At 36.6% G+C, this 20,079-nt stretch overlaps 1 protein-coding gene across 1 annotated transcript; it reads left to right on the top strand.

Annotated features, from left to right (window-relative positions):
* Nucleotides 1-521: 521 nt before the first annotated feature.
* Nucleotides 522-19,749, top strand: PARVA (parvin alpha). The gene is made up of 12 exons (XM_019615360.2): nt 522-611; nt 711-781; nt 1,413-1,515; nt 3,667-3,807; nt 5,790-5,905; nt 10,353-10,411; nt 11,463-11,482; nt 12,816-12,877; nt 13,541-13,609; nt 15,214-15,315; nt 16,099-16,171; nt 19,574-19,749. The coding sequence occupies exons 1-12, from the start codon at nt 545-547 to the stop codon at nt 19,648-19,650; spliced, it is 960 nt and encodes a 319-aa protein (XP_019470905.1). The 5' UTR covers nt 522-544; the 3' UTR covers nt 19,651-19,749.
* Nucleotides 19,750-20,079: the final 330 nt, after the last annotated feature.

Raw genomic sequence — 20,079 nt, 5'->3', positions numbered from 1 at the left:
GACCTGAGCAACGGAAGGAGCTGTGTCCTGGAACACCATGCTGCCACTGTACCTTCAGTCCTAAACAGTTAGTTGGTCTGGCAGTTCCTGTGTGGATATATGGCCAGACCTGGCTATTCTAAAGAAGCTAAACTTGAAGCATCTCCAGAGCAAGGGTGACATAGCTGACAGCAGTGATCATTTCCTTGGGTGAAATGGTTCATTAGTTTTAAAGTGTTGGGACCATTAAAATGTGAGTGTGCCTCTTAAAATTTGAGGACAACAGGCCTTATCCTGAAAAAGCTTTGAGGAAATTACATTGATTCCACTACCATTAGCCATGCTGCTCAAATGAATAAAGTTTTGTTGGCTTCCCTTTTTTGTTAGCTATACTTTATTGCTGTAATTACACCCAGTGGCTTATCTAATAGACTCATGTTCTCAGAAGGAAATTAATACAATTAATACTACTTTTAGCAAGAGTGAAATAGCAAGTAAAATTGAATTGAATTTGACCAAGCTCTTCTTTTTTTATTTCCTAGTATCTGAATTACAGGAAGAAGGAATGAATGCCATTAACTTGCCTCTCAGTCCGATTCCATTTGAACTAGACCCTGAGGACACTATGCTAGGTAATTCACAACGATTTTACATCTCAATATAAAAGCTTAATGTAAAATAAAGTGTCATGCCTGTAATTGTTTTTGGTGTCTTTCTTTTAAATCTTCCAGAGGAAAATGAAGTCCGAACAATGGTCGATCCAAATTCAAGAAATGACCCAAAATTACAAGAACTAATGAAGGTAATGAAAAGCATGCAAACACTTTCAAGAAAATGAAACTATTTTTAATGCTATCCCTGTATCTTTCATTTGAAAGCTTCAGAGCTCTGTTTATATATTTATTAAGCGAAACCACATGGTGCATGCATACATGAACCAGACAGGTTAATTTTTGCTATGGGTGTGACACAGAGATTAACAATTTGGATTAAACTCATGAGTCCCGATTCTTGGTACTATCCCACCCTCTCAGTGTAAAATCATACTGACTTCCCTCATAGTCTTTGTGATTCTTAGGATAAGAATTTCATCAGGAAGATTCATTAGAGTCAACTTCAACACCTTTTAATTCACGACAAAAATGTTAAGGTACTACTGAAATCAAATGATGACTTCACTTCAGAAAGCAATATATCAGTTGTCTGTTTGTCCAGACCTTGTGGTGCATTAACTCAGTCACCTTAGACATGCGCTTCCTGAATCCTTCCTGCTTTCATCTGATAGTATTTCAGACTGACTGTACTTGAAATTCAAGCATTGCAGCTTTGGTATTCTTTCTGCTCGGTATTTTCAACATTGTACAAAATGACATATGTTTTAAATTGCAAATGAATAGTGTGTAATTCTGCCCAAATTTGTGCTTCCCATATAGGTATTAATAGACTGGATTAATGATGTGTTGGTAGGAGAGAGGATTATTGTGAAAGACTTGGCTGAAGACCTGTACGATGGACAAGTACTGCAGAAATTATTTGGTAAGAAAAATTTATGTACATGTGTTGGGTCACTCAGTAAGTGGTTCACTTGTTCCTACTTGGGAGCCTTGGTGTCATCTTACATTTATGCCACTAAGTGATATAAAAATAGCATTGTATTATGAGACCCTTGAGCAATAGCCTGTATGCACGGTCCTCATAGCTACAGTGCAATGTATGGTGCTCTGTAGTTGATGAGAACAGCATAAAGTGTACCTGGGGTGCTAGAGGGTGCTGAGTTTCTTGTCTTGGCAGCAGAATTCACTCCAATTGAATTTATTATCTGCATATGTGCTGTACAAACTTAAGAGTGTTAGAAGTGGAAAGTTAGTTTAAAGGCAAAGGTATTTTCAGTACAATGGTGGATGTTTTTAATCTGGGCTGGTTCCATACTGTAGTTTAGTCACAACTTGGAGTTCCTCTGGAAAGCTGGAATTTCTTTCTGATTTGATGTCTGGCTCTTAACATTATTGAAGTAATGATACCCGGTGGACTGCAAACTGAACTTCAGCTGAGAAACAGATAGAGAAAAAAAACTGCTAATACAGAGCTGGCATGTCTTTTTTAACTGTTGGCTTGGAAGCCACTTTCTTAGTTATTACAGCTCGTAAAATCTCCAGTAAATTTCTTTTCAGTATCTTAAATGAATCCTGAAACATTATGTGAGCACTTCTAATAAAGAGTACACAGACTATTCCCTTCTTTGAATGGTTAAACTATTGAATATATTGTGGTGGAATGGATATGACCCAGATTGAGCAACTTGATTCTTATGGGCAGGCCTCCAGTGACTTCACTCAAACCCGAAAAAATGCAAATCAGATACAGCCTGGGTCTAAATATGTGTACAGTGATCAGACATTTATTGATTTCAGTGGAATCTTTTCCATTATCTTTGGTTCCTTCTGGATCAAGTCTGTTCTAAGATTCTGATTTTGTGAGGCTATGCTCGGACTGATTCCTGTGGAGGCATGAGAAACTCATGGAGATAGCAACTTTTCAGGCAGAACTCATAAGCTGGTAGACTCGCTTTATTTGGAAAGATATGCAATTGACTTCAGCTGAGAGCAAGACCAGCTTTTACCAAACTTGATAACATATTCTTTTGCAAAAGAAAATTGATAGGTGATCAAGCATTCTGTCTCTGATGTTGTTATAAGGAAGCTTTTATTGCTGAATTTTCTTCACTTCATAATTAATGGTTGTGAGGTTCCTGGCAGTTTTACAGAACATTAGTGTTATCTTTTATAGCAATAATAATGGAGGTTGTTTCTCTTCCTATGTCTCTGTTAAATCCATGGAGCAGTGTGCTGGTCCTCCTGAGACAGGGCAAACATCCTATACATTTTTTCTTCTCTGTATATAAATGAGTTATGCATTTCCTCATTGCACATCTGTCTTCATTTAATTTCATGCTCACACTTTCAGTAGTTTAATGGAGATACTAGTTTTCAGTTGATCTATCTAAACCATTACACACTCCTGTGTAGATCCAGTTCACACCAGACTTTTATCCAGACTTAAATTCATCTTGCTTAAATCTGTTTAAAGCAAACTATGTTGAGTTAATATAAGCCAAGCAATCTGTACTGGTTATTTACAAACCAAGTCATAAAATAATTTAAAATCTACTGCAAATCACATGCAAAGGGCTGTGATTTCACAGAAATAAATTGCCCAATGTTTTTGTTTCTTTCATGCCTCCAGAAATACTTGCTCACATTTATTGGGTGCATCTTTCATCTCAGTGAATATGGTGCCACTTCACTTCTATCGCATCTGGGCCAGGAAAATTTTTAAATCTCTTGAATCTGAGGGAGAAGCCATGAGGTTTTCACTGATGAAACTAATCTTGAAGTTGGTGTCTATCTCTCCTAGGTGTGCTGGTCTGCTGTACAAGCCAGTTACATGCAGATTATTCTCTATCCAATAGCAATTGAAGTAACAGGTCTTACCTCTCAATCTGATGGGATTTGCAACAAATTCTTATTAGCCTGTAGTGTGGTTATCTTTACAAGTTCAGAAAGGCAGAGGAGAGTGGTTCTGTACACAAAAGCAAATAATTTTTAAAATTGGAAGTCTGATACCTGTTGAACATTTCTCTGGCTGCATGCAATGTGGAGTTTACTGGCTCTTTTTTCTTCACTTTAGAGAAACTTGAAAGTGAGAAGCTGAATGTTGCTGAAGTTACTCAGTCTGAAATAGCTCAGAAACAGAAGCTACAGACAGTGCTTGAGAAGATCAATGAAACACTTAAGCTCCCGCCAAGAAGCATTAAGTGGAATGTTGACTGTAAGTTGTTTGTTTTCTGTGCTGTTCCCAGTAGTTGACAGCTGAGAGTTAGTAGTTGCTATCTGGAATTCCTTATGCTAAACAAAAGCTGAAACCTGGTATTTATGGTAGGAGCTTCTTCAGTAAGAGGTAAGGGAAAGGGAGAACACATGCAGTACTCTCTGCTCTCTTTCCTTCTGCTCAGCCTCCAATTTAAACTTTCTTTTAAGGGAAATACCTTATTTCTGCTCTTAAATCCATCTGCATACCACATTAAGTTTTCTGTTACTAACTTGGTTTCTTGAAAGTGGCAGGTAAATGCATGAATGCTGAGGAAGTGGTAGATCCAGATCTACTGCATTTGTTTAAGATGTACAGCTTATATATTGATATTTTTGGGTTGCTTAGGACAAAATCTGAGCTACTGCTTTTGATTACGAAATTCTCTTCTATATTAGTGCTCACTATACTACTACTATACTACTACTATACTACTAACTCACTATATTAGTGCTATACCATGCCTGTTCTATTGTATTTTAAATGAACTTAGGAGTATCTACATAGAAATGATTAACACAATGTATATGTGTTGCAGAAAGCAGGTTATCAACAGTGTTGGAAAATAAAGCCCCTTAATCTTTTTAAGTTTTCACCCTAGTAAACACCTGGATCAGCATGTAGCTGTTTCCTATACTTACCTTGAGCTGAACTGTTTTGTGTCACATATTCTAGTCTTTGATAGGAAAATAAAGGGCTCCAGGGAGAAAGAGTGAACATTTGACTTTCCCCTTTGTGTCTTCCCTCTGAGTTTCCTGTCCTCTTCTCTCTCCAGCCTTTCTCTCTGGTTTGGGGCTTTGTTTTTGCTTTTTTTTTTCCCCCATTTTCTGTTATACAACTGGATACAGGGTGTTTGGAACAGCCCACTGATTTAAATTCTAGTCTTAAACTAAAGTTTTACATGTGCTCTAGAGCTGAAGACAGACAGCAGCTATAGCCAGCTGTAGCACACATCGATGCTAGGCAGACAGACCTAACATTCTGCTAAAGCATTTCATCCTTACCACTGGCACCCCAGCAGAATTTGACAGTGATATCACATTTTATATGTATGGTAGGTGGTGAAATCTCTGCTGCCTAATTGAGGCTTGTGCTGGAAGATAATGAATAGTATGTGAGTGAATCTGATCTTGCCTTAAAATGAAGTAAGGTAGTAGTTATTGGTTAGTTCATACATAAAATAATTAAGTTCACTGTACTGTAGCTAACAAAAGTTGTTTTGAAATACTACTCTGGGGAAGGCTATAAGTGCAAAAAAAAAAAAAAGGCGTGTAAAAGAGTAATAAGAATTAGAATTAAGATTCATTTTTATGTCAGTGGATTGATACCTGATTAAAAATTTCCTACAGTACAGCTTTTGATCTCTTGTAAGTCATGTTAGTGTTAACTACCCATATTAAACCTGCTGTGAAAGAGCTTCAAATAACAAGAACTTCATGGAGGAATGTTTGAGTCATTGAGTTTAATAAGTTATTGCTTAGGGCTTCTGCCAAAACAGGCTCGTTTATTATCCTGCAGACTTTGTGATACTTAAAAATGAATAAGTGCATGTTATGAATACAAAAATATTTTTCTGATAGTCCATAAATCCTTACTGAAGTAAAGGGAATAAAAGGAAAGTCAAGGAGAATGTGTAGGCATCACTAAAGCTGTCATACATGAAATCTGGCTTTTGGCTTAGCTTTAGATTTCCATCTGTACTAGTCTATGGCATCCAGACATATTGCAAAAACTGATGCTTTGGTGCTGACAAATATTACTGACTGGGTTGCATTCACATGACTTTTTGAGCAGGAGAAAAATAAAGGAAAGTTTCCTTAAAAGTGCCCCTGGATCCAGGTGGGAAGAGGAAGAGAATCCACAATCTCTGCATTCTGAAGAGTAAAGATGCATGCTCCAGTAACGTTGCATTTTGTAACTTGTGTTTTTAATATCTATTTCAGCTGTTCATGCTAAAAGTCTCGTAGCAATACTTCATCTTCTGGTTGCATTATCGCAGTACTTTCGAGCACCAATCAGACTTCCAGATCATGTGTCCATTCAGGTTGTTGTTGTGCAGGTAAGAGAGTTGTCAAACAGCTCCTCGCAGCATTGGGAAATTGAGGGGTTTTTCCTTCAAAAAAGACAGCTAGAGTTTCTGTTTGGGTGTGCATGTCTCTTTGCTGACAAGAATCGCACGTGCATCTTCCTGCTGACATTGCTTCAACCACAGAAAGGCAGAAGTGCTTTCCTAGATTGAATTGTGGCTTGGAATGTCATGTTTTGAAGTGGCCAGGCTCTGACATTAAAAATACATGAAGCATTATTATTGTTGGAATGCATTTACTTATCACACAATATGATCGCTTGAATATCTATTTTTCCCATTTTTTGGCAATATTCTCACTTGTGTAGAGATTCAAATCTTTCTTGGCGCTGAATGATGAATTGTCACTGTTTATTACATTTAGATTCATGTGAGGTGACTAAATATTCTTTTTCAGCATTGTGCATGCTAATTTAGTCTGATTACAGTGTTGGCTTTCTCATAAGCGTGCAAAAAAACCTCCCATCAACTAAATCTTTTGTGTCTGTCAGTCTTCTTATTAGAGCCACATCCATCCAAACTCCTTATGTTATTCTGTTTACTATTTTGGTTTCAGTTGGGCTTGTGCTTGCTGTATCTTGTTTGGCCGCTTCCCATTTAATTTGCTTTTCTTTTCCTCCAGCTAACTTTGTCTTTACTTTTCACACCATAACTGTCACTATTTGTGTTTTAACTAATGTAATGCTGAACAATCAGCTGCAATGTGCCGTTTTTCAAGTATTGCTTTCTGAAAATAAGTGTCAAATTAGAGAAAGTAACTCTTCTTTTTTCACGATTCATATCAGACAGATTTTGTAATTTAGGGGGGAATCCAAAGGAGAATTTCTGGTAGATGCATTAGTGATGCATTCACTGACTGTCAGATTCTACTTGGTGGGTTTCTCCTCAGTGGATGACAGCGAAGCCCAGGAAATATGCAGTTATGCATCTAAGGCTTCAGAGGAACATAATTCTCAAGCATTTTCCTTTAAATATTATAAACATATTTATCATCCTGGTTTATCTCAGAGTTCTAGTAAAAACAAATTAAGGCAGCAAAAGTGTGGCAGCCAGGGCATCTTTGGGATAAGAAACTAAAAAAGAAGTAGTCCTTAAATAAAGAACCAGATCTTGCATTCTGCTGTCACTCCGTATGTCCAGACCAAACTCCCGTTGAAATCAATGGACATAATTCTCCTCTTGTTTAATAGGCTAATGTAGTTCAACAGCAAATCCACTGAAGTCAGTAGAGATAAACCAATTTAAAAACAATAAGTAGTGGGAGAATCTGGCTGAGTGCTTTGCCTCTTAGCTACACAGCGGTAGCTCAGGCGCCAGCAGATTGCAGAGAGAGCAGTTGCACCAAAATAACCTGGAGCAGTTGCACCAAAATAAGTTATGTTGCTGAAGATTTCTCCCTGCAGACCCAGTCCTTGATGAAAGCCAATCAGTGGAACTCCAAGGCTATGTTGATTCCTATTAACAGAGGGTGATGGCCATTATTCTTACTTGTTTTTGTTTGAGACATTTTTCATTTCTATTTTATGGAGGGTGTTTTTTTATTTTTTTTAAGGTCAACCTTTCATATCCTTTGGGATTGGTTCTTTATTTTTCATCACCATGTATCCTTTGAACTCAATGAAAATTTTAATCAGCAATCAGCAGAATGTAAGGCATAATTTGATGTTCAGGCTTGTATGCCTGATGTTCTAAACCCTCATACATTCTGTAAGGTAAGGTCATGCCTAGGGAAGCTCAACAGACTCTGTTAGCTGATTTTAAATTCAACTGTATACAGTTGATAAAGGGAGTAGGAGAAAAAAGGAAAACTATCTTAATTCAGTTGTTACTGCATTAGGTTTAGAATGTGAGGGTTATGGCTGGATGTAGCTTAGTGAAATAGATATTTCTGAAACAAAAACTATGCCTACATCCAACAGGTAATCAGCACAGTTCTTACGAAAGCTTCTGTTTCCTTTGGCTGTTCTTTAAAAAAAATTGTTAGCAATGAGACTGCTATGAAATGTGTGCTAAGCTGATTTGTGAAAAATTGGTACTTGGATCTTTTGTAGCTATTTTGTTATATTGCTTTCCTTCCCTTCTGGACTGATAGAATGAATAACTGAACAAAGCCCAGGCTTTGTTTGATCTTGTCTACTGAAATACCTGAGAAAATTTGTGGAGAGCTGGATCTTGCTGTCTTTTTTACTTTTCTTTAGTTAATTAGTTATGCCATCCTTGAATGGTTAAATGACAGATTATATAAGTGAGAGATTGTAAGAATGCATTTGTAGAGCAGTCGGAGCAACAAAGCAGCTAGCCATCGCTTATAGAAAACTGATTATGTACAGCTGATGCAAAGAGAAATGAAGAGACCCTTTCCATTTCCTACCTAGCTTTCAGGTGTTTTTCATTTGTTTGCTCTACATTCAGCTACCAAATTCAAACAATACGTAAGTAGGAAGATCTTGGCCTTTAGTGGAGTCTTTCAGCTGGGAGGGAGCAAAACTCTAAGCCTATCCAAATAAAGTTTTTCGAGTATCCAACAGATGCATTTCATATTTGGACAACCTGGAAACTCCATTAATGTTAGTAATTATTTTTATTTTTTTAATCAACAATAGAATCAAAATGCAGAATTCCTATTCTTATTAACACTAGTTATTAAAAAGTGAAATATGTTTTCTGTTAATATTAAAAAAGGCTTTAGGTCACGTTGCACATTTCCAGAGGGAAAGCAAAGTATTAGAAGCCATTTTCTTCCCTATATAAGCAGATGGGGCAATGAGAAGTACAGCTGCCATTACTGTGGTACTCAGTCACAGGCGAGTAGAGTGATGGGGCTTTTGCTCCAAAACACATCATTGGCACATCAGAATCATTCCTTTCACCCTGCATCAAAGGAAAAAAAAAAGACAAACCGGAGTGTAATTCTAATTTGAGCTAGATCGTAACTTTGACTTCAAATGCTTATTGTCTGCACAATTGTCTGGGGGTGAATATAGTCCTAAATGATGCAGTTTTTTCTTCAGACTCTCAAGATATATTATGGAAGGAATAGGGATCTCAGCAGCTGATCTGTGTCTCCTCTTTCAGTCTGCAATACACTGGACTCCACTCTGTTTTTATGTTTAAAGTTCCTCCTTAAAAGTGTTTTAACCATATGCAAGAGATTTAGTGACGGAGCTTTAAAAAATGTGAAGGAAATCCCCTGAAACTATATCACCTATCTAGAAGGACAGTTGAGGTTATTTGAAGTACTAGTCTGAAGTGACCGAGAGTGTGCTATGTGTGGCTTTCTTGCAAACCTGGCCACATCCTCAGCACGTCATTAACCGAGGGCTGCCTCTGGTTGAGGCATGTATTATCTTTTCCAAAGCAGGGAAGAGCAGCTCCAGTTTACATGCCATGAAGGATTTTTCCAAATTGTTATTCTCCTTTTCTTTTTTCCACATAGAAGACAAGTCTGGGACCAGCATAAATTTATTTTTCTTATTTCCTTGTATGGCAAGGAGTGAAGAATCATGAATAATTGCCTAATGTCTAGACTTTAAATGCAGTCGTCAGCAATTGCCTGGCTTTTCTTTCTGTATTGCAAAATTTTGCTAATTTCAGTGAATAGAATTAACAGAAAGAACACAAAGAGAAGCAAAACATATGTGTGGTATGTATGCCACTACCAGATGACTGTAGTCAGCATCCTGGAAACAGTGTGAAATTTTTTCAACTACTTCATTTTCCAACTGACTCAAATTGTTCCCATTTGAGTTGGCTTCTGCCATTTTATGCACGGCTTCTAGACACGGGTTCTAAACACCACATATAAAGGGCTTCTCACATCAGAAGAGCAGTGGAGTGAAAGCATATATTAACACCATAATGACTGGGTTCTGGAGCATGCTGTAAATGGATTATCCTCCATTTTGGTTTTCCATCACAAGTAAATAAAGCCCTTTGTGTGGAAAGTCATCAGGAAAAGAAAAGACAGAAGTGAAAAAAAGAACTGCATGAGCAAGGCAGAAAGAACAGATAGCTTAAGTGCAAGATTTTGCCAAAGATGAAGCATGGGCACCATCTGCCAAGGTATTCATTGAAATATAAGGTTTAATTCAACTCACTAAGATATAAATCTACTGAAGTACGTACATATGCGCTTAAATGTTTCAAATATCTCGCTGAATTGGGGCCCTTAAAAGAAAAGTGAGTTAAGAACAATGAAGAAAAGAAATACTTCCTCCTACAGGTGGAGTTTCAAGTTTCTTGTTACTGTACAAGAGAGTTTTCTGAAATAATTCCAAGGCGAAATAATATAGTACTGGAAGTTTGCTTTAAAAAAAAGCAGTTCTTGTTTTATAGATTTCTTACCTGATGGCGCTTGTAGATCACAACTACATTTTTACTGTACCCTAAGCATTAAGATGTCCTTCTTTATTTCTTCCAGAAACGAGAAGGAATCCTCCAGTCTCGACAAGTCCAAGAGGAAATAACTGGTAACACTGAGTATGTCAACACCGCTTTTGCCAGCAGTTCAGTAATTGAACACAGATGCGTCTCGAAATTCAAGCATTTGCTGATATTTAGATTTTGGTACTGGGGTCCAGGGAAGATGATGCATCAGCCAGTAATTGTATTTTAGCCTTTGCAAGGGCTGCAGACATGCATCTAAAAATACAAAAGGGTGTGGAAGTGCAGAGCTGGGGAACTAAAAGCAAGAAACCAAGATAATAAAAAAGAGTGAAGATATTCAAAATTTCTGTATTTTCTATTTATTGCTATTTACTTCTATAGTTATTGTTTTTCTTATTATCGTATTCAAAAGGCCATAAACACACAAAAATATGTCTCATTCTTTCATATTGGTACTTATTTGATAAAGGAGAACTAGATTCTTTGGAATGCAATATGACTTTTATTTTTTGAGCCACTTGGACTTTGGGGATGTGAAAAATGATAGTGTTAGTCTCTGTATGTGTCATCTCATCAAGCAATTCATAGCAGAAAAGTTATTCCAAACCAACAGAAAATAGTAGAAGAATATCCATGTTCCTAATAGATTGGATAGAATTCAGACTAATGACTTTATTAAAATTTAGATTTATTTATGCACCTATTTATGTGAGAGTGCAACTCAAGCAAAATGCTGTAGTTATTAAGAATGTAGTCCAAGCATTGTCCTGGCTGGAATTGTATTGCAGGTGTTGTGATAAATGCACTTAAGGCAAAGGGAAAGTTTTCACAAAATCAACATGAAAATGTCATCTTTACTGAGGCAAGGTATGTTGATTTGGTCGTTCAGCAGTAGGAAATCTGAGAACTAGCCTTCCTATGAGACTTCTGTGAATCCAGAAGATATTATGCTGATTTACTCCAGACTAATCCAAAGTCTCAGCTGGGATAACTTGATGAGGATTTTCTTAATCCCATGAATTTCCTCCAGTTTTCACCAAGCTGAAGATCTGACCACATATACTGTTTTATTTTGCAGTACAGTGTCTGCAAGTGGATTACATATTTAACTGCTTTGTTGTTGTTGTTGTTTTGTTTTCCATAGGGCATTTTCAGGAAGACATGGTAAGTTCATATGATTGTTATCTTCTTAAGTCATCCAAAGAACACATCAGTTCTGGAATGAGTGGTCACTTTGATTAATCTGCAAGGAGGTAGAGGATTTCTAATTGACCTGGCAAATATATGAATATATCTACCACAGACTGTTCTGACAGTTAACAAAGTGAGAAAAGCATTAAAATCAACGTGACCATCTTTAAAACACATTTCAGTACTTCTCAGCTCGTGCTAGTTTGCAGACGCTTTACGGTTTAGCCTCCGGAACATTATTGAAATAATAATAATGATCATAAGCTCCCAGCATAATATGAAATGATATCTTATGATAAACTCACTGGTGAACAGGTTGGCATTCTTGTATCCATTACCTACTTAACACTTCAATGACTTAGGGTCATTCTTCAGTGTATTTCTGTGCCAGTAAGTCTCATGGTTAGTACTGAGACTGGCCAAATGTCTGGCTGGCACAACACAACCATTTGAGGAGCTTAGATGGACACCCACCAAGAATTCAACATTTATTTCTTATATTGTTTCAGTCGTTGCCTTATCACTGAGTTAAAGACTGGAGGCATGACATTTTCCCGTGATATCTGAGAGCAGCCTTACTTCCTATAAAGTCTGCCTTCTACAAATTTTACTCTTAGCATTTTTTGAGGAATACGAATGCAACTTTTTGTTGGGTCATTCTCTATCACTCATGTGGTTGTCCAAATGGCAATTGCTCTTTTTCTTTTTTTCTTTTTTTTTCCTTCAGAAGGTAACCACAGTACTGTTGTAGTCATTTTACTTTAGGTTGCCTGTCCTGCTAATCATGTCCTAAATGGCATATCAGAATGGTCCAAGAACATCTATGCAAAAGAGTTCTTTACAGCTGTGTAGTTGTAAGCTAGCCTGAGGTGGTTAATAACACAGGAGTCAGCTAAGCGATATATGCATATTGTAGCCCCTGGGGAAAATTTTCCTCTGTAGTAACTCCAGATGTAAAGTCATATTCTTCTGAACAAAACAAGTTGCTTACTTCAGCTCCCTGCTCCCTGTGTAAAGTTCAGTGCATAAATATTCTACTCTTTGCTCATTTTTTGAGAAACAGGGTTATTAAGCAGCCCAAATTGTACTTGAAAACAGTGCTTTCTCTAAATAATAGAGAATAAATTACAAGCAGCCTGAAGCAAGAGAGAAATATGCAAAATATTTAGTACTTGGAATAGAAAGAGACTATATTGAAACATTTTATTGATTCCGCTATCTTAAACAAGTGTGTGCTTAATCAAGTGTTTATCCTGAATTTGGACAAGTGCTTCGAAGTATATTAACATCTCTGAATGTTTTTCAGAAAGAGATGCATTTGACACACTATTTGACCACGCTCCAGACAAGCTCAGCGTAGTAAAGAAGGTTGGAAGGATTCTATTTTAATAAGTACAGCATGTGTCTACATGCTTGTGTTTGTTTATGTAGTGTGTGTGTATGTATATAATATAAAATAGATATTATTTGCATACATTAAATACAATTAAACTTTATGCTGAAAACAAAAATAGAAATTCATTATTATAATGTTGCTTTTTGATAGTATTTAGCAACATTAACTTAAATTTGGAATGCAAAAAAGGATGAAGTTCTCAAAATTTCCATCAAAAAGAAGTTCTCACAAAGTGTATGTTAATTAAAACCCAGGTGGGTTGTTCGAGTTTACTGACACCCAAAAAGTATGCAATTTACAACTACCAGTAGCCTGACCTAGAGGATTTGGGCTCCTGTCAGATTCAAGTGAAGTCCAATTTATCCACTTCCTACAGTCTGCCACAAGATATTTTTTTGAAGCTGTTGCATTGTAACAGTGAATTTTTTATTCATATATATTGTGTTTATTTTATTTCAATTTATCATTCTTTTTTAAAAAATTAAAAATCTCATAATTCAGTTTTAAATCCTAAAAAAAATAATTGTACTGCAGTCTTCTTGCTCTTACAAGTTCTACTCTGAATGGAGTACATACTCTGTCTGGAACAGGTACCCTACTGAATAGATCTTCACTAAACTGTTTTCACGTTTTAGACTCTCATCACATTTGTGAACAAGCATCTCAACAAACTGAATTTGGAGGTCACTGAACTGGAGACCCAGGTAGGATTTTATAGCTTTTGTTGAAGGAGAGGGTCACTTACACTGTGTAATGCACTATGCCCCCAGCTTTATACAGAAATATAACTGAATTGTTATTGATCAGGCTCTGAGATGTTATTTCAGTGGGAAACCCTTCAGTTTTAAATATATTCATATGAGGAAAACCCTCACCAGCAGAGAAATCATAAGGGCAGCAACAGTTTTGTACTTTAATTAGCATAAAAATTAGTTAGCAGATGCTACCTCTTGGGTGCTTCTAAGTGCTGTAAGAAGAACCTGTGCCTGTTTTCATCAGGAGAGGCTCTGTCTGCTTGGTTTGAAACAGTTTCAAGATGAACAGTTGTTTCCTGCCTACCTTTACACTAGCAAGTAATCTCATGGGATTACAATGGCTCTATTCAGTGAGATGAATTCTTGAGACAGAAGCTGCTCAAGTGTATAGGCAGCTGTACAGTTGAGCTGCAGGCTTGATTGCACCACGGAAATAATGTGGTCCATGGTCTTCTTTTCCTGTTCTCAGATGCTAAATTGGCTAGAAAGAAGCTAAAAGAAGAGCTTTATTCTGTGGTATTAAAAAATCCCTATATGAACAATTGCAGCAAGAGGTCAGACAGGAAGGAGGCTGCCCACAGTAGAAAAAACTGGTGTCTTCACAACAGGCTTTATTTAATGTCTTGATACGTGCTATTAAGAATCTCTGGCTTATTTGAATAACTTTCACTCTGATAGAGGTTTTTTAAAGGTAAAATTGAGTTTTAGATGGAAAAGGCTTTCAGAAAAGTGTTACTGTGCGTGCAAATTGCATTGTTTAATTTTGGGGAAAAAAATGTGTTATTCAAACATGCCTGGAAACACCTTAAGCATATATCCAAAACAGTACTCCCTAATGTGAGAGATTCTATTTCTATCAGTTGAAACAAAAAAACCTCAGGAAGATAGAATGATAGAATCAATTATATTGGAAAGGGCCTTTAGGATCAAAAAATGCCACCACTAAACCATGTCCCTTAGCACCACATCCTGATAAGTACCTTCAGGGAAGTTGACTCCTCCACTTCCCTGAGCAGCCTGTTCCAACACCTGGCTATCCTTTCTGTGTAAAAGTTCTTCCTGTTAACCAATTGAAATCTCTCCAACACCTCTTGGGGGCATTTCCTTGTGACTTTTCGCTTGTCACCTGAGAAAAGAAACTGACACCCACCTTGCTTACAATCTCCCTTCAGGTAATAGTTTGCTTCTGGTATCTCAGAGTTTGATTATGGTAGACTTAATGCCACAGGGTGAGAGCCTTGAACAAAGTCTCATGAATGTTACTGTTTTTTTAGATAGAGATGAGTGTGTAACGTGGAAATTTTAATTCTTTATTCCTTTATTTCCTTCAACATATTGAACTTCAGTGCAGTCATCATTGCACCTTCATTCTGCTTTTCTCTGCTCAGAGAGCGTATGCTATTTAATAGCTTGAAAGGTGGTTGTTCTGATTTCTTGCAACTGGCAGAATAGAAAACAAAGACACAGGTCAAAGTTGCTGACCATTGCTTTCTACAGAAACTTTATTCTGTGCATGTATTCAGAAAAAATACTGAGAAGTGTCTTTTTTACAGTTTGCCGATGGTGTGTACTTAGTCCTGCTAATGGGTCTCCTAGAAGGCTATTTTGTTCCTCTCCACAGCTTTTTCTTGACTCCTGATAGTTTTGAACAAAAGGTAATGAGATTTCTTTTTTCTCTTAAAAACAAAACAAAACAAAAACCACCTAAGCAGACATACCTATTGTTTTAGGGATGGTATTGACTTTTCTGTATAGGTTCAATGTTGATAGCTGAAAACCAAAGAGAATAGGGCTGAACTGGTAACCATTTCCAAGCGTTTTTCAAAATCTCAGTGTTAATAGTTATTCAGAATAAAAGGGAAAAATATATTAATGATAGGGTGTCTAACAAATATTAACTGATTTTAGCAACCATCGTGTGGTGCTGTCATTGAGCCAGCCTTAGCGTTCATTAAAATTATACACAAATTGATGACAGGACTGATTTTTTTGAGCCCAACATCAAAGAATTTGACATTTCAGAAGTTTCATGTTTTCTGAAAGCATGAAGATATGTATATACTATGTATCACTTTAAAACTAACTATTACCCTGATGTCTGTTGCTGTGTAAGCAATTCAGCTATCTAAGATGCACACTACATAAGCCATCATGTTCCAATTTATAAACTTCAGGGACGGTTTTTTCTATGTGTAATGTTAGTTTGCATGCTATTTTTCCATTACTTTTACATTTCTGAAACACTTTCACCACCCAGAAAAAAAAAAGAAAAAAAAATAATAATAAAAATAAAGGATTGTCTAGATTGATATATGGAGGCTTGATTTTTTTTTTCCTTCCCAGCATATAGATCTGCAGCTTTAAATGCATCTTGATTTGACCTTTTTTAGTATATTGTGTATAGATCATACTAACAACTGCCTGTATCATATTACTAGGTCCTCAATGTATCCTTTGCATTTGAGCTAATGCAAGATGGTGGATTGGAAAAACCAAAGCCTAGATCAGAAGGTATCTATGTTACTTTTTTTGCACTTCTGTAAAAAAAATTGTGTTAGATCCAGATCTCATAGGGTTTTGTTACAACTAAATAAAGGTTAAAATATGAATTAGGCACATTTTGAAGGTGACTGAAGGTGAAGGTTTTGTTGCTGCCTTAGCAGGAGGACCAAGATTCCACTCCACTTATATAAACACAAGATTTAAATCCAGCTTTTCAGGCTGTATATAAGACCCTTGATTTCCTGTACTATGAGGCAATCGTATGGTTTCTGTTGTTCTTGCCATGGAGGAGCTGGATATGCAGCTCTTCCCAATGATGGTAGCTGAGTGCTGCAGGTTACCTACCACAATAATGAATGTATGTGTTTTCAAGACTTGGTCTTTTCCTACCGTAATACTGAATCATTATTTCCACAGGAATGATAGAAACTGATGCTTCGACTTCTTACATTTTCTGCTCTGTTCTGCTCTTTTTTCATCCCTCTTGACCTCCAAATTGTGACATCAGCAGGCATGTGCACAGAATTATGTCTGAGGACTGAGCCTATGCCGACTATGCATTTAATCTGCATCTACCCAGCCTTCTTCATCATTTCTCTTGATTGCTTCATAATCATGCTTAACTACAGCAGTGGTGACTGTCACAAACTTCTGTGTTTGAAACAGTCAAAAAGAGAAGAGAAAAATAGTGAAATCTAGAGATCCAAGTAAAACAGAGAATATCTGTGATCCCTTGTTCCTGCGGAGGTTTAAAATTCTTATGGCATTTAACTTTGGGGGTATTTATTGCTCCAGGGGACGGCTAATTTTTCCAGTATAAATCAAGCCATAAGGATATTTCAGCATATATAAGACATTTCTTGTGCAATTATTGAAATGCTTAATATGAAACTTCCTGCCCAATGTGAATGGAAAAACACTTCTGTTTTATGTGTTGTTACATTGGGCACAATGCCCATACTTAAAATTTCCAGTGAGCAAAAGAGCACTGAAAAGAATTTTACCCCAAATGCATAGACTAAATACTCTTTAAATTCCTACAGTGTTTCTTTGAGGTTCTTGGGGGGAAAAAAATGCTGAAAAGTGATTCAGAATATGAGAAACATATTTAGTGGAAAAAAGAATGTGGCTAAATAAATGAGTATGAAAACCAATGATTTTTATGGGGTCAACAGTTTATTTGGCTTGTTTGCAATATAATTGGAAGAGTATTAAAAAGCTTTCCATGACCTTTTACTTTAAAAATGGCCAGAACATTAATCTACCGAGTCTATAACAAATTCATTTGCAGTTTGAGCTTTTTCAGATTACTTCTTGAAACACGTAAATCAAAGCCAAACTTAAATTCCACTTTTTGAAAATTGTAACCAGTAAAATGTTATTCACGTCAAATACAATTAGCAATGGAAATTAATCTTGCTTTCTCAGGGAGCACTTTGCTTTTTTCTGTGGGCCTTTCTCTGGAATTCTGTTCTGGTGATGGAATCATCTGGTAATTTTGCAAAGACTTGTGAAGAGATACATTCTGTATCTCTTCATTCATTTGAAGTTCTGTGTTAGGAAATGAAAGTGTTACGCAGCTCACTTCTGGCATGAAAGAAGAAACTTCTTGAACTATGTACAAACAGTATTACAAAGTATAATGTGATGTTGTGGGACAAAATGCCTTTCCTGTAGATTTTGGCATTTTTTCTTCATTTTGTAGCAAGCATTTTTTTATCTGATTTACTAAGAATCACAAAACTTTTTGGCCATGATTTCATGACCATGCATAATCTCATCAAGAAATGTAGGTTTGTCTGTTTTCAGTCTTTATCCATGGATGTCATTTTGCCATGTGGCTAATACGTAGGCTGCTCTAAAAGTAATGCCTCCTATTTATTTCCATGGAAGCTACAACAGTTATAAAAAGCACAATAAGACTATTGGATAGAGAAAATTCTCAGCTACAGTACACTATTTTTCAACATAGTCACCACCATTACCTATGCATTTTTACCAGCAACGAATAACAGCCTGCATGCTGCGCTTGTAAAAGTCTGCACCATTGGAAATGACCCTCTGTCGCCACTGCTGAAATGCACCACCCACCACCTCTGTATGCTCATTTCTGCTCTTTGGTCTCCATACACATTCAGCAAGTGTCGTTTGAATGTCAGTGGGTGAAGTTCTTTTCCCTTCAGTGTCAGGCACCATTTTGTCAGAGTGAACCTCTGCTGCCATCCATCACACAGCAACAGCATGTAACAGAATATTGGTGGAAAGGTTCAACCTCTCCTGCTGTCCCACCAACATCTGCCTCTGACATTGTGGGTCAATGTAATAACATAGGATGCATTACTTTCAGAGCAGCCCTGGTATGTTTAGCCTTTACAGCATGGTTTGGAACAACATGCATGGCTTTGATTGAATTCATTCTTCCACGTATAACCACTTCACCATCTGTGAGAAACATCAGCAAAGGTGAATATAGTGGCAAAACTGGTAAAGTCATCTGATGATTACATACACAGTTTAATGGGTTTCCTTGGAAGCTTTGAAAGTAGTGGGAGTATGCACACCATCAGCTTTACACCTTCATGGCTAGCTCCAAGGACCAAAGTTAGGAGACTGAGTTCCTGTACAGTTGTCAAAAAGAAAGGAGCCTTTCTGGTGGGTAATTCCTAAGTCCCTATTTGAGATTAAATATCCCTTGAAGCATGAATATAGCCTGCTGCAGTGGTACACGTCAGTTTGTTTTATAGATTTCTTGTGAAATAATATTGACTTTCTCAACAACTTCCCTTGGAAACAGCAGGTATTCATTAACTTTTTGTTCCGCATGAATCCTTTACTTTAGATGTTGAGTGTCCAAGGACTGATTCAGCCATGTACATCAGCTTAACTAAAGCATTTTCTAGAATATCTTCAAGGAGCACTTACACACCTAGTTTCTTTAGATCCTTTAGAAATTTTAGCCATGCCTCTAATTATCTTGACAAAATTAGGCTAGTAATGGAAATTACAGTCCAGTGTTCTGTAATCCTTATGTATGAGAAAAATTTTACTGCTTGATAATTTTTTTGAGATTATTTTGGCCACAACTAACTGAAGATTTAGTCCTGTCAGTATATGTGAAGCTAGGTATAGTTTTTATCTTGTAGGCCTTGAAAATTTGATTGCATTTCTACATCAGCGACTTTAGGTATTTGTAACCCTAACTAAAAGTGGTTGAAAAAATGATTTTTGAGTCAATAGTTTAAAAATTGCTTTATTTATATTTCTACTCTTTTTTTTACTGTCTTTATTATTCTAATGTTTACAGATATGGATCTGAGCAGAAAAAGGGAATGGAAGAATAAGCACTTTTTTCTGAAAATGCTTTGGACATACCAAGTTGCTAATAATTTTTTCCTTGTCTTTTTTTTCTAGATGTTGTAAATTGTGACTTGAAATCTACACTGAGAGTACTATATAACTTGTTTACCAAATACAGGAATGTGGAGTGAAGAATTCATTTGGAACATAAAGAAGTGTTAACAAAGAAAATATCGTAACATATTTTTCACCAATATTCCTCTGCATCGTTATCCTAGAAGGAACTAAACCATTTATCTGAAGAATCTTTAATTGACTACTCTTGCACAACTTTTTCCATAGTGGGTTTAAAGCTAAGACTACGTGAAACTAATACAAAGTATGGAAAAAATTTGGAGGAAGGTATTTGGATATCTTCTGGGAGAATCTATATCTCAGTAATAACTCCATCTCTACAGTTTTGTAGTAGGTGGAGCAGCAATGAAAAAAAAGATTTATTAACTTTAATTCAGATCAGCTGTTAAAGCCAAATACAGGAAGTTTCTGTACTAAGCATCTACTTCAGTGTTTATGAAACATATCTTTTCCAGTCTGGGGAGAAGAAGAATACTTTTCTGTCT

The sequence above is a fragment of the Meleagris gallopavo genome, chromosome 5 (genome assembly GCF_000146605.3).
Source record: "Meleagris gallopavo isolate NT-WF06-2002-E0010 breed Aviagen turkey brand Nicholas breeding stock chromosome 5, Turkey_5.1, whole genome shotgun sequence".
In the NCBI taxonomy this organism is placed as follows: Eukaryota; Metazoa; Chordata; class Aves; order Galliformes; family Phasianidae; genus Meleagris; species Meleagris gallopavo.
This window is presented reverse-complemented; position numbering and strand designations above follow the sequence as displayed.

Excerpts from the sequence above, each read along its gene's own strand:
- PARVA (XM_019615360.2), top strand. The coding sequence starts at position 545 with ATGAATGCCATTAACTTGCCTCTCAGTCCGATTCCATTTGAACTAGAC. Across the intron at positions 1,516-3,666 it reads AGTACTGCAGAAATTATTTG|AGAAACTTGAAAGTGAGAAG; the intron begins GTAAGAAAAATT and ends TCTTCACTTTAG. Across the intron at positions 15,316-16,098 it reads CTGATAGTTTTGAACAAAAG|GTCCTCAATGTATCCTTTGC; the intron begins GTAATGAGATTT and ends TCATATTACTAG.